The sequence below is a fragment of the Mus musculus genome, chromosome 6, assembly GCF_000001635.26.
Source record: "Mus musculus strain C57BL/6J chromosome 6, GRCm38.p6 C57BL/6J".
Taxonomy (NCBI): domain Eukaryota; kingdom Metazoa; phylum Chordata; class Mammalia; order Rodentia; family Muridae; genus Mus; species Mus musculus.
In genome coordinates, this window is record NC_000072.6 from 124,430,383 (window position 1) to 124,445,968 (window position 15,586).

The window sequence follows — 15,586 nt, forward strand, 5'->3', positions numbered from 1 at the left end:
CAAAAAAAAGAGCTCTTGATCTCGTGGTTGCAAAGAACAGAATCACCAGTGTCCTCCCTTACGCTTTCTGACTAGGAGCCCTAGGAGCCAATGTGCTCTAGTTGGGATTTTGAAAGAGGGGGAGGGGCTGACAATGTCCCCAGAGAGCAGTGGGCATCTGCACATGCATCTATGTCATCCCTTTCCAGGATGCAGGGGGAAGGACACAGTGTGAGTCCTCCGCCCCCATCTTACATTCCCAGTGACAACCTAGGAATTTACACAGCCAGAGCCAACCCTACCCTGTCACCTCAACCTGCTCAGAGGCCTAAATGGCCCCTAAGATCAGAAAGCCCACAGTCACACAGAATCAGCCAGGTAAACAGCAAGCAAGAACTTTTTTCTAGTTGTTTTATTTGAAAACCCTAGGGTGCGGCCCTCCTTTACCACACCCACCCCCTACCCTCATCCCAGGACATGACAATGCCACGCACACGCACACATACAAGGCTGTGAGCTGCACACAGAAACACAGGAGCTGCGCTCACGACAACATTGAAAAAATATACACTATATATAATACACCCCCAGGGTCCCCCTCCTCCTCCTTCCCCACAACCCAGGCAAAGCAGGCCATGGAGAAAGGAATAGAGACAGTAAGACCTTGGTACTGCTCAGGCAGGAGAGGAAAAGAGGACAAAAGAGGGAGGAGGCTGAGAAGAGGGAGGAGCAGGGATCCCCAGAGTGAAATGGAAATAGAGGCGAGGGGATCCTAGGGGAAGCGGGAGGGGGAGGGGCAACAGAAGGAAAGCCCTCACGGACAGAACAGAGTAGAGAAGGACACAGCAGCAGGCTCCCATCAATTGCATTCCCACCTCAACCAAGGCTGTTGACATCCCCCTCCCTAATACAGTGCATGGCTGGCACAGTATGCTGCCACAGGTAGGCTACAGGGCAGCCAAAGCCATCCAGCCACTCTCCCAGGGCAGCCAGCTGGGGCAGACACCTCAGGAGTACACCAGGGGAAGGGCAGCCCAAGGCAGGGGCAGGCTGAAGGAGGAGGGCAACTCCTGTGGGGCCTCCTGGGGTTCTGAGATTGAAGGACTGCTCCAAATGAAGAGCTCTTTCTCCCCCCTCGGTCTCTCTTCTCTCAAAATGCCGTTCTCCCTTTTTTTTCCTGAGTGCCTGTCTCCCCAGGGCAGGCCTCTCTCTCTTGGCAGGGTTGGCGCCTCAATAGCGGTGTGGGGGGCTCTCAATGATGCGTCTCTCATCACTGCTGGGGGAGTCGGCTGCTTCCGAGTCACTGCTGTCCTCTTCCTCTTGCTGGCCACCAGCCACCCCTGCCACACAGGTCTGCTGGTTCTGGTAGGACTGGAGAAGACAAAAGCAGAGAGCGAGAGCTCAACAGCCTAGCCACAGGCAGAACCTCTCCTTGAGGACACACACAAGCATGCGCCATTGCAGAGTCCCTCCCCAGTCTCATCCTCCCCCCACCCCCACCTCCATGAGCTCAGCAGCTGCACCAGCACCAAAAGCTTTCGCATCAGGCGTGGGTCCTCAGCAGGAGTATTAGCTTCATCCCTCCAGGCCACTCACCTCCATAGGATTGACAATAATGGTGAGAGCAGAGTCATCCCAGAAGAGGTCAGGGTCCTTCGGGTCAGTGGAAGCCCCTGAAGGTCCGCCAGTTCCTGAGACGCGGCGATGAAGGGAGTGGATCCGAACGAGGCCGAGGATAACCATAAGCACCAGAAAGCCCACGCATACCACAATGATGAGAGTCGCAGCACTGGGGACCACTGCAGGGAGAGCAAGGGGTCAGCAGAACCCAGCATACCTGGGCAATTTGGGCTCAGAGGTTGTAGGGTGCCGACGGAAGAAACTACTCAGTGGGAAAAATCCAAGAGTAAATAAACCACAGCCACCAAAGTGATCTTGAGGAGGCAAACAACCTGAGAGACTGAAAGAGCAACAGACCCCAGCAGGAAGTGTAAACTGGAACGGAAGAAGAGAGAGGCTGCTCCAAGGGCCAAAGGCACACAGACAGGAAGGCAAATGTACAAAGGTGGATGGTGTGGAGAAGGCCCCCAGCCTACTGCTGCCTTGAACAGCTATATTGTCTTTGGATAAATGGCAAAAACTAGAAGCTTCCTGTCTTTCTGCCTGGATCTTCCCCAGGTACCACCACCTCCCCAGAGGGAAAGAGAGGGTCAGCTGCAGAGGACTGACTGGGATGAGAAGCAAAGCAACTCTAAGCCTGGCCTGCTGACCAGAGAGAGGAATCACAGTCCCCAAGGCTGAGGACAGGTCCCTTCACTTACCCACCTCGTCTGGGCTCACTCCTGTTCCGTGACACCTCCCTTCTCCTTGTGGGCCTGAGGTTCCTGGTCCTGCAGGGCTGCTGTTCCTGCGGAGTCTCCCCCTGAGGTCTCCCTACTTCCACCGCTGCACTCCGGGGCCTCCCACCCTGAAGCCTCATTCTGATGCCCAGGTTCAGGGGTACATGGACTCTCACAGGCAGTGAGAGACAGAAGGGCATATGCACTCTCACATGGACCTTGGAGCTGATGGTGGAAAAGCAGATGTGCAGACACAGGCACATGCCAATGAAGAACGAGTGGGCACACAGCTGGACAAACGTCGCCATGCCCCATACCCGAGCCAGGCCTCTAGTTACCCACACAACTGCCTGTACCAGCCACCTAGCAGCCTGCTCACACAGTAGGATTAATGGGATATGTGTCAGAGTCTCTAGCATGCCTCCAAAGAGCCGTATGAGCAAGGTCACCCAACTCCCTACCAGCTGTGCAAACCAAGCACCCCCCTGAAGGAAGACATAAACGCTACAGACCTGGACCCTGAGGGCCACAGAACGAGCAGCCATAAACACAACCTGGGCCCCATTCTGTGCTGCCAGAGAGAGCACTCGGAGAAGCACAAGGAAGCAAAGCAGAGGAGCCCCAAATCCCAGAAACAGCAAATGGAGGAAGAGACCCCATAGATACAGTCCCAAGCCCAGAACCCTCCTGGGCAGCTGGATCGCTACCTGCCACATGGGTTCTCGATGCCCTTCACACCCCAAGCAGTCCTATTCCTGAGAAATAGCCCGTGCTTGTGTGTGTGTGTGTCTTGGACACCCACTAGCAGTCACGCACAAGCAAGCTCTACATAAAGGTCACATTGCAACCCGCTTCAAATCTACCTCCATCCTAAAAGTCACATGTTACGAAACAGAACCTGAGTGTAGAGGAGATGACATCAAAGGTCCAAAACACCCAGCTGCAGACCCCTCTTGCCAGCTGCCAGGCACACACACTGCCACCACTCCAGGACCAAGCAGGTAAATGAGAATGCCTGCCGGGGCTGTCCCAGCAGCCACACAGCACCCCAAAGCCACCCTGATGGTTCTCTGTCAAGCTAGTTCACATCCCAACATGACCGATGGCCCATTTTGTACTACTTGCCAAACAGATCTAACTCCGTAGGGGTGGGGCCGGCAGGCTCACTCACTAGGCTCTGGCTCCAAGGCAAAGATCGGCCTGGTTGGATCAGCATTTCTCAACTGCCTGGGTATGGGGGAGGAAGGGGAGTGGGGGCAGAGCTTCTCTTTCTATGCAACGGTCCAAAACAGCCCCTCTCAGGTCCCCAAGTCAATGGACAAGTCCAAGGAGTCACGACCCTGCCAGAAGATGGCCCCGTGGCTAAGCCCAGGCAATCCCACCTTCTGAGTGCAAGCCACAGCAGATGTGACTTCAAAAAAGGACAAAATGCAAATACTCCAGCTGTAGGCCAACAACTCTGATTCATTAGCATAAACCAGAAGGTTGGGAGAATTTTTAAATTAGCTACAGACAAAAATCAAGACCTTGAAAGCCCATTAGATCTTGCTAAACACAGCAAACTCTGACCTTGGGTGACCACTGCAGCCAACATTAAGGGATGATTTAGCAAATGGTTCATGTGATCATAGGGACACTGTTGAAAGCACTGTCCACAGCTCAGCATAACTCTTCCCTGATGAAGAAAGGGTCTGAGACTTTCATGGGCGCCCACTTCCTACCCTGTGATTCCACAGTTGTTAGGGATTCTCTTTGTTCAGCTACCAGCTAGCAAGGCTTTGCAGCAGCACAGCAACTCACAGTATATACTTTATATTAAAGTAAAAAAGCATTGATCCCTGTCTCTCATCACGTTGGGGTGCCAACCACCAAGAGAGTTTAAAGTTCCCCATGTGACAGATGTGAATCAAAGTTTGGGGTAACAACGTCATAATGTCCTCATCACTTGTCTCTCTCCTTAACTACCCTCTCAGACCCTCATGTTCTCCAGGACGCAGTGCAAACTCCACAGATGTCACAGACCCTTCCTTGGCCATTCTATTCATCAGGCTCTCCTTTGCCTGGTGCTTAAGACGCCACACTGAATTCAGCCTCTACCACTGGAGGAGACGGTAGCACATGCTTCTTCTGCAGCCTTTGAGGAGTTTAGCTTCACAAAACCCCAATGCTGCAAAGCAGTGTGCATGGACTTGGGAAGTGAAGGAGAGGGAACACTTTGGAGTCCAAAGCAATGCATGGAACAGGTTTGATGGGCATGGTTGAAGTGTGTCATCTGCTAAGCTCAAGCCCTATCACTTGTAAGTGGTCTCAGAGAGACGTGAACTCTGCACTTAGTAGGGCCAAAATAAGGGATGAGGGGAAGAGAGGTGGCTGCTCTCCACTGACTATCAGCTGGTTGGCCAGGATGTAAGTCACAAGGGGTTCCACTGTAGGGAAGATCAAGGAGATGGCACACAGGAGATGTGGAATGACAAACACTGCCAGGACAAGGCATCAGGACACTCAGGGAGGAAGCTCTGAGCTCCTGGGAGCTCAAACCAAAGACAAAGAACTGAAGACAGAAACATGACACCCAGATCTAGCTTGAGCCTGCTCTTGGGAGCGGAGCTTACTCACGGGAGCAGAGTTCAGCATCCAGCCCAAAAATGAAGTATGAGGTGACTCGGTGACCGTGAGCTCCTTGGGGAGTCCCCTAAAGAGCCTGTGACCTTTTGCTGCTTTTCAAAAGCAGCAGTCTGTGGCCTTGGGAGTGGGCTTAGTGCTTGAAACATGTAAATGGTCTCCAGAGCCAACTCTGACAAAATCGGATAGTGAAGTTGAGTAACTTCACCAGGCCAAAGGCTAGGTGTGTCTCAAAAGTGAGGAGAATGACTGCACCTCCAGAGGGGCTCTGGAAACAATGCTAAAAAAGGTTCCAAAGTCACCTCCAGCAATGTAGCACGACTGGGCAGATTTTAATAATTCAAGAAAAGACTTACTTATTTTAGTTCTACAAGATGGTTTGATGTCAACTTTATAAAAGAAGGAAGGAAGGAAGGTAGGTGATAGATTCATGAGCCACAGTGGAAACACAGCATGCCCCATCAGGACAGCACAGCACCTCGATCGGCCAGAAGCAGAGATGATTTTTCTTCTTTGTGCTCACATTTGCTCCCTTTTGTGTATGTGTGTGTAATTAAGCAATTCTTAGTGTTAGAAACAATGAGCCACCAGTACAGGACCATAACTGGGAAGACTGTCCCATCCTGATACAATATTTGGCATCTGTTGATTTAGAAATTTTTCACAGAAAACATAGGATTACATGTTTAATAGCATCTACTCTGTCCATAGGGAGAGGAAGATGGCTATTTTGTAATTCTTTCTTTTTATTTATTTATTCCTTTATTTATTTACTTACTTATTTTAGGGTGTGTGTGTGTGTGTGTGTGTGTGTGTGTGTGTGTGTGTGTTAATGCATATTCCATGGTACGTGTGTGTGGAAGTCCAACTTGTGGGAATCAGTCTCTCTTTCTCAGTCTGCGATGAAGGTCCCAGGGCTCAAACTCAAATTCAGGTCGTCAGGCTTGACAGCCGAGCCATTTTACCACCCACCTCCTTGTTCTTCTTTTCTTTTCTTTTTCTTTTTCTTTTTCTTTTCTTTTCTCTTTTTTTAACTGACAGATCTCACCATGTGGCCCAGTCAGGTTTCCCCTCCCCACCCCCACCCCGTCTGTCTCTGCCTCCTGAGTGCTGACGTCATAGTCATGCGCCACTGTACCCAACTCCTAAAAGCCCTTTATCCCCAATACATCTTCAGGCAGTGCTGGTATGCAATAGGCACTAAATAAATAACTTCACTACAGAAACTGCTAGAACCCAGCTAACTTTGCGGGGACAGGGACAGCAGCAAGAATAATAAAGATGCCCACAGCCCACGTTACTTGTGGCTCTAGGCTTGAGCACCCTGCACTGGCCTGGGATTCACCTTCCCAGTGAAGTTGAGGATGAAGCGATTGTCCCACCGCTGTCACTAAGGCTGGTACCACAGAAAGCAGAGTCCACTGCCTCCACCCCGCTCCCCTCCCCAGGATATAGGGATGAGTGTTAATGTCACACTTCCCCTCAGCTTACGTACTGGAGTTCCGGTGGGAGCTGGCCAGGCTGTGTCCAGCCATCTCAGGAGGAGGCTGGTGACCCCGGTGCAGGAACTGCTGTGAACTGAGCACATGACTGGGATGGGCCACCCGGTTCATGCTATGCAGGACGTTGACCTGAGGAAAGGCAGGGCCCTGTAAGTATAACTGTTTCTCCCCAAGGCCCTCCCCACCCCACCCCATTCCAAGCTCGCTCATTACAGCCCTTTCTAACTTGGGGTAGGACTCATAACACAATGGGCCGGGGGGAGCAAGGGGTAGAGTCAGAAGACAATTTGCAGGAGACACTTCTCTCTGTTTGCATGCAATTTCTGAGGATCAAATCCAAACGCAGGACATTGGGCTTAGCTGTAAGCCATCTCTCCCATGCCCATCTCCCTAACTATCAGCCCGTATCTCCTCCTCTGCCATCTGTCATGGGCCTAGAAATCTCCAATGCAACAAAGTCCCTGTCCATCAACCATCTATCTGAGGTCAGTACATCCCGGCTCCTTGCCCAGAGCAGGTGGCCAAGAAAGGAAAGGGATTCTCCAGGTACCTCCACAATGAATTCGTTGCTGGAGTATCGGCCGTTCATCTCCGAGCAAGAAAGCCGGAATTTCCTGGCATAAAGGGCAGCTCCATGCCGAAGCTGATAACGAGCCTGCCTCAGGATCTCTTCATACACAGTGATGGTCTCCACCCCTGGAGAGTAAGGAGACAAGCTCAGTGAGTCTCAGGCTCCAACCAGCTGACAATACAGTGGGAGGGATGCTTAGCCCCATCCCTCAACAGAGTTGTAAGCTGACAGCTCAGAGAAGCAGGCTCCCACACACTCCGATCTACAGGAGTATAGTAAGCAAAGCCATATTTGCTTCTCTGCCCTTCTCACCTAGCCCTGTGGCTTCTGGGACTCCCCAGGGATGGAAGAATCTAGATAGTTATGGAAAGGATGATAAAGGCATCTTTCAAGGGAAGGTAATGGTGGAGACACAGCTTTGGTGAGGGCTGGAATGGAAAGGACCAGTCATTGTTATCTCCTCCCATTCTCCTGGGGGCAGCTTCCCCTGGAAACCATCCCCACTGTTCACTAAGATGAGCTCTTACAGCTGTGCTGGATACAGGAAAAGATAGAGAGGGGTAACCTCATCAAAGAGCTAGAAGACTTGAAAGCTGGTTGGGGAAGACAGAAGCAGGAGAGAGATGGCAGAGACCAGAGAGGGCATGGAAGTAGAACAAGGAGCGATGGTGAGCCAGGCTATGGAGAGCAGATGGAAACAAAATATTCAGAGCCTCTGTCCAGGCACACTGCCTTCAGTCTGAGAGCCAGAGGCTCTTCCAGCTAAGAAGGAACAAAATGGCACCTGACCAACATCCCAAGGAAGTAGGAGCCATGTGATTTTTCATGAGAAAGTCACACACAACAAAAAACTCAGATGCTTGGCCTCACTGACCAGCAATGGTGAGGTAGGCAGATGTGTTGGTGAGTTCCAGGCCTCGCTGCTGCAGGGAAGCCATGTCCAAGAGCAGGCTCTCTCGTTCAGGGTCTAGGTCATCCCCCACCAGAGAAATCTCACAGCCGTCCAAGTTGTGTACAATCTCATCTGACATGCGTGTGTCTGTCACTGTGGGGGGAGAGTCGGAGTCAAGGTGAGAGTTGTACCCACTGAGGTTCTGAGACTCAAACATTATCATCACATATGGTCAGTCCCCCTTCCCACGAAGGGCCATTCCTTAAGGAAGATAAACATCAATGTGTTATCAGCATGCAACATGTCCTTATACTTGCAGGTTTCTTTCCCACAGGCTCTGGGTTTTAAGGGTAAGTTGTTCTCAGTCACACAGACACAAGAGAAAGCCCTTCCAGCCCTGTAGTCACTCCCTCAGTTGGGTTACAGACATCACCCTTCTCTGGACCGGATCACTCGTAGGGTTGTCTTTACCTGTGCCCTGCCAACTCTCATCTGCTTTGGCCTCCACCTGGTGAGAAATGGAGCAGGTGATCTGAAGATCGGGGAACAAGGGGACTCCCTCGGGTCCCTCAAAGTCCACAGCTGGGCGGGCAAAATGAGCTGTGCCACTCAGAAGGATCTGGGGGGCGTCGGGCTGAAGAACCACCACATAGCCCTCCACTTCAGGGATGGAGACACAGGACTCTTCACTAAAGCACCTGTGTGAGAAAAGAGGCAGCTTGTCACTCCAACACACCTCCTTTAAAAACCTAGAGTCTGCCCAAGCATGATGGCGCGTGCCTTTAGTCCCAGCCCTTGGGAGACAGAGCCAGGTCCATCTCTGTGAGTTCAAGGCCAACCTGACCTACACAGAAATTCCAGGCCAGCCAGAGAGACACAGTGAGAACCCTGTCTCAAAAAAACAGAAATCTAGTGTCTGGTTCATACTTCTGAGCCCCCACCAGAGAACCATCCCAGAGAGAATGAGGGCAGGAGAGACGGCAACAGCAGCTTCTCTAGACCTCACCCCCACAACAAATCTTCTGACTATGTCACTACTGAAGGAAAAGCAGAAGATAGGACAGGCTCAGCCTGTGGGTAATCACATCATGGAGGCTGGAAACCACGGAAGGTCCATCACATTCTATTTTAATGAAACAACAAAGGAATTGAGACTAACGAAAATGTCCATACATTGAGATAGTCTTGCTATTTCTCATCAACTTTCTCTCCTTCCACCAAACATCCTAAGACATGCCTGTAATCCCAGCATTCAATGGGCTGAGACAGGAGGATTGCAAGTTCCAGGCAAGCCTGAACTAAGATTCTCTCAACAACAACAACAAAAAAAATTAAAGTATATACACATAGTTCTTGACCCAGTGAACGTTACATGGGTCCAGTAAAATATCAGCCAAATATAGGCCCTTAAATATCCAACAGTAAAAGTGAGCTAGAGTTAGGTGTCTATCAATAATGTCCTCTTTTTTTGGTGTGTCTTCTATCCCATTTACCAGACATCAGCCCAGAAGGCACAATTAGTTATGTCCCCACTCTCCCAGCCCAGTCCCTGCGGATCACCCTGACCTCCCCCAGTCTCAAGCTCTTGTAGCCTAGGGAACATTTTGTCATTGCCTTAGAGCAGTGTTTCTGCGCTACAGGATAAGGATAAGAGACCAAAGCTTGTATCCATGCATGGTAGTGCACATCTCTAATTCCAGAGCTCAGGAGGCTGAGGCAGGAGGATTACTGAAAGTTCAAGGGTATCTTAAACTACACATCGGAGTACCTCAACACCCTTGGCTAGATAGCAAGACTCTGCATCTAAGAGAAAATAAGCCAAATATGACACAGTTTAATTGTCCTAGACTCTAATTACCAAAGAAAAGGTTGCTATGGTGACATGGTGCTGTGCGTTACATGTTTAGAACAACTCTATTCATCAGGAACTTACCAATAGGAGTGTCTGTAGTTGCTACTTAAGATAGCTTAATATCAATAATCAACACTTTGGTATCACTGTAATTAATGGGTTATGGATTAATTACAACAAGTGTGATCACAGTATGTTTATTCACTACTTCAAACATGATTCAATGTGTTTAACTAAAAAATAAAATAATAATAATAAACGCTTGGCTCTTGCAGGGTATTGTAGTTCAGTTCCCAGCACATCATGTTGGTGTGCTCACAACTGCCTTTAACTCCAGCTCCAGGGAAGCTGACACCTTCTTCTGGTCTCCAACGGAACGTACACACAGTAGGCACACATGCACACAAACACTCATCCACAGAGCTAAAATGTTTTAAAAAGTAAAATTTGAAGCCTGGCAGTGGTGGTGCACTCCTTTAATCCCAGCACTTGGGAGGCAGAGGCAGGAAGATTTCTGAGTTCGAGGCCAACCTGGTCTACAGAGTGAGTTCCAGGACAGCCAGGGCTACACAGAGAAACCCTTGCCTCAAAAACAAACAAACAAACAAAAGTAAGATTTTTGAGACTTTGTAGTCCTTCAATAAGAGAATAAAATTCTAAGCCTGGCGTAATGGTATACACCTTTAATCCAAGCATTAAGAGACAGAGGCAAGTAGATCCCTGTGATTTCTGGACCAACCTAGTCTACAAACCAGTGTCCAAGCCATCCTTTGCTACACGGTGAGACTCTATATAAATGCCAAAATAAAATAAACAAATTTCAGGAACAACAAAAGAAGGAGAGAAAAGGAAGAAAAAGAAGCCCCCAGATGGAGCATCTGAGCCTCGCAAGCCATATTTGCCACAGAGTCCAACCACAGCCCATGTTTGAAGCCCAGACCTGTACCAGTAAAATGTGCCACACACACACACACACACACACACACACCCCTTCCTGCACCGTTCACAGTGAGACAACAGAACAAGACAGCCCTCACCAGGGCCCAGTGCCTTGGTCTTGGGTATCCCAGTCTCCAGAGCCATGAGAATCAAACCTCATTTTTATGAATCCCTAGTCTCAGCTATTCCATTATACAACAAAGTCAGGAACGTGTGACCATAGAAGCAGGTGTCATGGTAACAAATGCCAAACCATGAAAGCAACTTTGGGACCAGGTGACGAGTTAGAAGCTGGACCAGTTTTGAAGGAGATGCAGGGATGGGAGCTGTGTTGCCATAAATGGAGGATTAAGAAGGCTCTGTTGAGGGCTCAGAGAGAAGAAACTTTTGTTTCTTGTTCGTTCGTTTGTTTGTTTTGCTTTGAGGAGGAGCCTCTCCCCCAGCCCAGAGCTCATCAATTGGTTATAGGATAGCCAGAGCACTCCGAGGACTCACTGTCTCCCCACCCATCTCAACACTAGGGTCACAGATACACACCACCTCCTGGCTTTCTCCTGTGAGTGTTGGGGATCTGAAATCGGGTTCTGATGGTTGAGTGGTAGGCACTGTACCTACTAAGCCATCTCCCCAGCAGGAACTTCTCAGAGATGATTGAAGATGTCACAAGATTTTGCTAGAAATACGTATGCTCATTAAGGCCATTCTGCTGAGGTCTGCTGAGGGGCTGGAAGAGCAACTGGAGTAAGAACCATTCTTGTGTATACTGGCAAAGGATTGTGTTACAGTCTGTCCAAGTCTGAGCATTTTTGGAAGCAAAACTTAAAGTCAATGAACAAGAACAGCTGATAGGGGCTGGAGAGATGGCTTAGCAATGAAGAATGCTCTCTGCTCTTCCAAAGGACCCTAATTCAGTTCCCAGCACCCACTTCGGCAGTTCATAACTGCCTGTAAGCTCAGCTCAGCTCATAACTAACTCCCTGTAAGGCCCGTTCAGTTCATAACTGCCTGTAAGCCCAGCTCAGTTCATAACTAACTCCCTGTAAGCCCAGCTCAGTTCATAACTGCCTGTAATCCCAGCTCAGCTCATAACTAACTCCCTGTAAGGCCCGTTCAGTTCATAACTGCCTGTAAGCTCAGCTCAGCTCATAACTAACTCCCTGTAAGGCCCGTTCAGTTCATAACTGCCTGTAAGCCCAGCTCAGTTCATAACTAACTCCCTGTAAGGCCCGTTCAGTTCATAACTGTCTGTAAGCCCAGCTCAGCTCATAACTAACTCCCTGTAAGGCCCGTTCAGTTCATAACTGCCTGTAAGCCCAGCTCAACTCATAACTAACTCCCTGTAAGGCCCGTTCAGTTCATAACTGTCTGTAAACCCAGCTCAGTTCATAACTGCCTGTGAGCCCAACTCAGTTCATAACTAACTCCCTGTAAGGCCCGTTCAGTTCATAACTGTCTGTAAACCCAACTCAGTTCATAACTAACTCCCTGTAAGGCCCGTTCAGTTCATAACTGTCTGTAAACCCAGCTCAGCTCATAACTAACTCCCTGTAAGGCCCGTTCAGTTCATAACTGTCTGTAAACCCAGCTCAGTTCATAACTAACTTCCTGTAAGGCCCGTTCAGTTCATAACTGTCTGTAAGCTCAGCTCAGCTCATAACTAACTCCCTGTAAGACCCGTTCAGTTCATAACTGCCTGTAAGCCCAGCTCAGCTCATAACTAACTCCCTGTAAGGCCCGTTCAGTTCATAACTGTCTGTAAACCCAGCTCAGTTCATAACTGCCTGTAAGCCCAGCTCAGCTCATAACTAACTCCCTGTAAGGCCCGTTCAGTTCATAACTGTCTGTAAACCCAGCTCAGTTCATAACTAACTCCCTGTAAGGCCCGTTCAGTTCATAACTGTCTGTAAGCCCAGCTCAGCTCATAACTAACTCCCTGTAAGGCCCGTTCAGTTCATAACTGCCTGTAAGCCCAGCTCAGCTCATAACTAACTCCCTGTAAGGCCCGTTCAGTTCATAACTGTGTAAACCCAGCTCAGTTCATAACTGCCTGTGAGCCCAACTCAGTTCATAATTGCTTGTGAGCCTAGCTCAGTTCTCAGCTCCAGGGGGTCAAATGCCCTCTTCTGGATTTCACGGGCACTCACAAAACAATCACATGCACAAACACATGCAGTACATACATGTAGCTACAATTTTTTGTGAAAGATAATCAGTGAAAAAAAAAACTCTAAGAAAAATATTGAAGTCGCTGTAGGAGTACCTTTAGTCATAGAACTAAAATGAAAAGTAATTTAAAGATGAAGTTCATAACTCAAAAGCAGACAGCTTATGGATTTGAAGGGTTCACAGCCTCCCAAGCAAAGAATGAACAAGCAGACATGATTTTTTTGATAGATCAATGGGGGCAGAAGGAAGGTGGTATTTATCAAGACAATAGAAAAATGAAGGCATTTCAGAGATTTTCAGGGCAGCCCCAGGGTGTGGAAAGAGATCAACATTCCAAGCCTGGGTCACTTCAGGTCTCTGCTCTCTACATTCTAACACAGAGCCCCGCATCCACCCAGCTTGGATCACCTTCAAGAGCATTCGTAGGCTCTGTGTAGCAGCCATATGTCACTGATACTAGAGAAGAGGCCATGGGTCATTTCACCTTGATTTCAAACTCTGTCACAGAGAGCCCCAAGAGTCATGAGGGCAGAGACAATATAGAGAGTTTTAGGGCAAACCCGAGTGGAACCGTCAGCCCTCTAGATCAATGAAGGCAATGTCACCATGGAGACCCCAGAACTGCAGAGCTCCCAGCAGTGTAGGACGCCAATCAAGAGTGCTGCTACATAGCTGAGGCCAGCAAGTCATGGGGGTGGAGCTGTCTGATGCCTTCTGGCTGACCTCCACCCCAATATGTCTGGAAGCAGCACATGGAGTCAGGGGTTCTTTGAAAGCTTTTGGTTTGGTTTAGTTTGGGTTGGGTTGGGTTGGGTTGGGTTGTGGTGGGGTTTCCTGATCTTACTATCTTTACCTTCTGAGTGCTAGGATTATATGTCTCACACATACCATCACACCTAACTTATGGTGCACTGGGACGCAAATCCAGGGTAAGCAATTCTACCAACTGTGCTTCGTCTCTGATAATCCTGAAATGAAATCTTAAGATCTGAAATGGCATGGCTAGAGAGACAGTTCAGTCACTAAAGTACTTACTAGGCAAGCATGGAGGCCTGAGATCAGATCTCCAGGACTCGCATGAAAGCCAGGCATGGCACACACTAGTACTCAAAGTACTGGGGACGCAGAGACAGATTGATCCTTGAACTTCCTAGCTAGCCAGGCAAGACAAACCAACACACTTCAGTGAGAGGACCTGTCCCAAAGGATAAGGTGGAAAGTTATGGAGAAAGACGCCTGGTGCTTATCCGGCCTCCGCTCATATGCACACACTTGTTCACACACAAACATGTGTATGTGTACATACACAAAGAAAGAAAAAAAGGAAAAAAAGAAATAATATTAGATGGGTGTGGTGAGGCACACTTATAATCCTAGCACTCAGGAGGTTGAAGCAGGAGGGTCATGAGTTCAAGGCCAGCTTGGGTTGCATTGTGAGATGCTGTCAGTCCTGATTGCTCAGGGATGTGCTTGGAGGCAGCTTTCTCTTTCTCCTCTGGTCCACTCCCTTCCAGAAGGGTCTGTCTAGCCTAAGCCTGCTCCTTTAATTGTATTTGAGAAACAGCTAATTTGTCCCATTGCAGAAATGGAGAGGAATTTGCCTCAAGGAACTCCAGCCCCTACATCTCACCCGGATCTAACCTGATGATGCTTAAGACTTTGGGGTTTTTGTGTAGATGCCGGAATGAGGAACGAGACAAGACAAGACAGTCAGGATGGAATGAATGTAGTTTGTGTGTAAGATGAGCATAAATGCAGTGGGCCAAGGACAGAATTCTAGGATTTAGATGTGTCCCCAAAAAGTATGTTAGAAATTTAATCCACAGTGAAGCTGTGTTAGGAGACAGGACCTAATGGGAACCACTTAGCTCATGTCTGATGCATCTTCATGGACTAGCACTGGTTAGAAGAGAGCACTGAGGCTGACAGCTCTTCCTTCTCCATTTTCTTCCTTTTGAGCCTTTCTCTCCTCCTTCCCTTCCTCCTCTTCTCTCCCTTCCTTCCCTCCTCCTCCTCCCTTCTCTCCTCTCCTTCCCTCCTCCTCTCCCTTCTCTCCCTTGTGTTCCTTCTCTCCCTCCCCCCTCCTATTCCCCCTCTTCTTTTCCCTCCCTCTTCTCCCATCTTTCTACCCCACTCTAACCCTCTCAACTGGTCCATTAGATGATACATTAAGAGTCCCTAGCCAGATGTTGATCACCAATCACCAGCCTCTAGAACTATTTAAAAAAATTAAATCTCTGTTCTTTCTAAATTACCAAGCCTCAAGTATTCTATTATGTAACACAAAACAGACTAAAGCCAGGCATGGTGGCTGGTGCCTGTGATCCCAGCACCTGGGAAACTGAGTGAGTTTAAGGACAGCTCCAGCTACAGAGTAAGACTCTGTCTCAAACAACAACAACAACAAAAAGGCTGACTCAACCAGTCTTAGCAAAAGGGTAGTAGTTCTGAAAAACTGGGAACTCTGGTCTCTATGATTGTGCTGACTGAAATGATTTGGGTGAGAGGACTAGAATCATGAGTGTCACCAAGCACAGCCAGGCTGACTGATGGAGCACCTCTGCAGGTGTGAGGGCTCGGAGCCCTAAAAGACCCAAACACGACCTACAAATGACCCAGCAGCCTGGGAGTGGAGTAGAGGCAGCCACACACCCGGGCCAAATCAGGAAGAGAAGGCTGTTCCCGAGTCAAAAGCCAAACAAATGATTCTGCATGGCACACAAA

The 15,586-nt window shown here is 49.0% G+C and overlaps 1 protein-coding gene across 2 annotated transcripts in view; it reads right to left on the minus strand.

Annotated features, from left to right (window-relative positions):
* Positions 1–373: 373 nt before the first annotated feature.
* The window catches only part of Clstn3 (calsyntenin 3), a 34,029-nt gene continuing 18,816 nt past the window's right edge, over positions 374–15,586 (minus strand). Inside the window, exons 13-18 of one of the 2 annotated variants that reach the window (NM_153508.4) lie at positions 8,377–8,603; positions 7,888–8,058; positions 6,993–7,138; positions 6,436–6,571; positions 1,576–1,778; positions 374–1,350 (exon numbers count right to left, since the gene is read on the minus strand). In NM_153508.4, the coding sequence (NP_705728.1) occupies positions 1,210–1,350; positions 1,576–1,778; positions 6,436–6,571; positions 6,993–7,138; positions 7,888–8,058; positions 8,377–8,603 (1,024 nt within the window). In that variant the 3' untranslated portion in view covers positions 374–1,209. The remainder of the gene's footprint in view (positions 1,351–1,575; positions 1,779–6,435; positions 6,572–6,992; positions 7,139–7,887; positions 8,059–8,376; positions 8,604–15,586) is intronic. The other variant, NM_001346656.1, reaches the window with a different exon arrangement.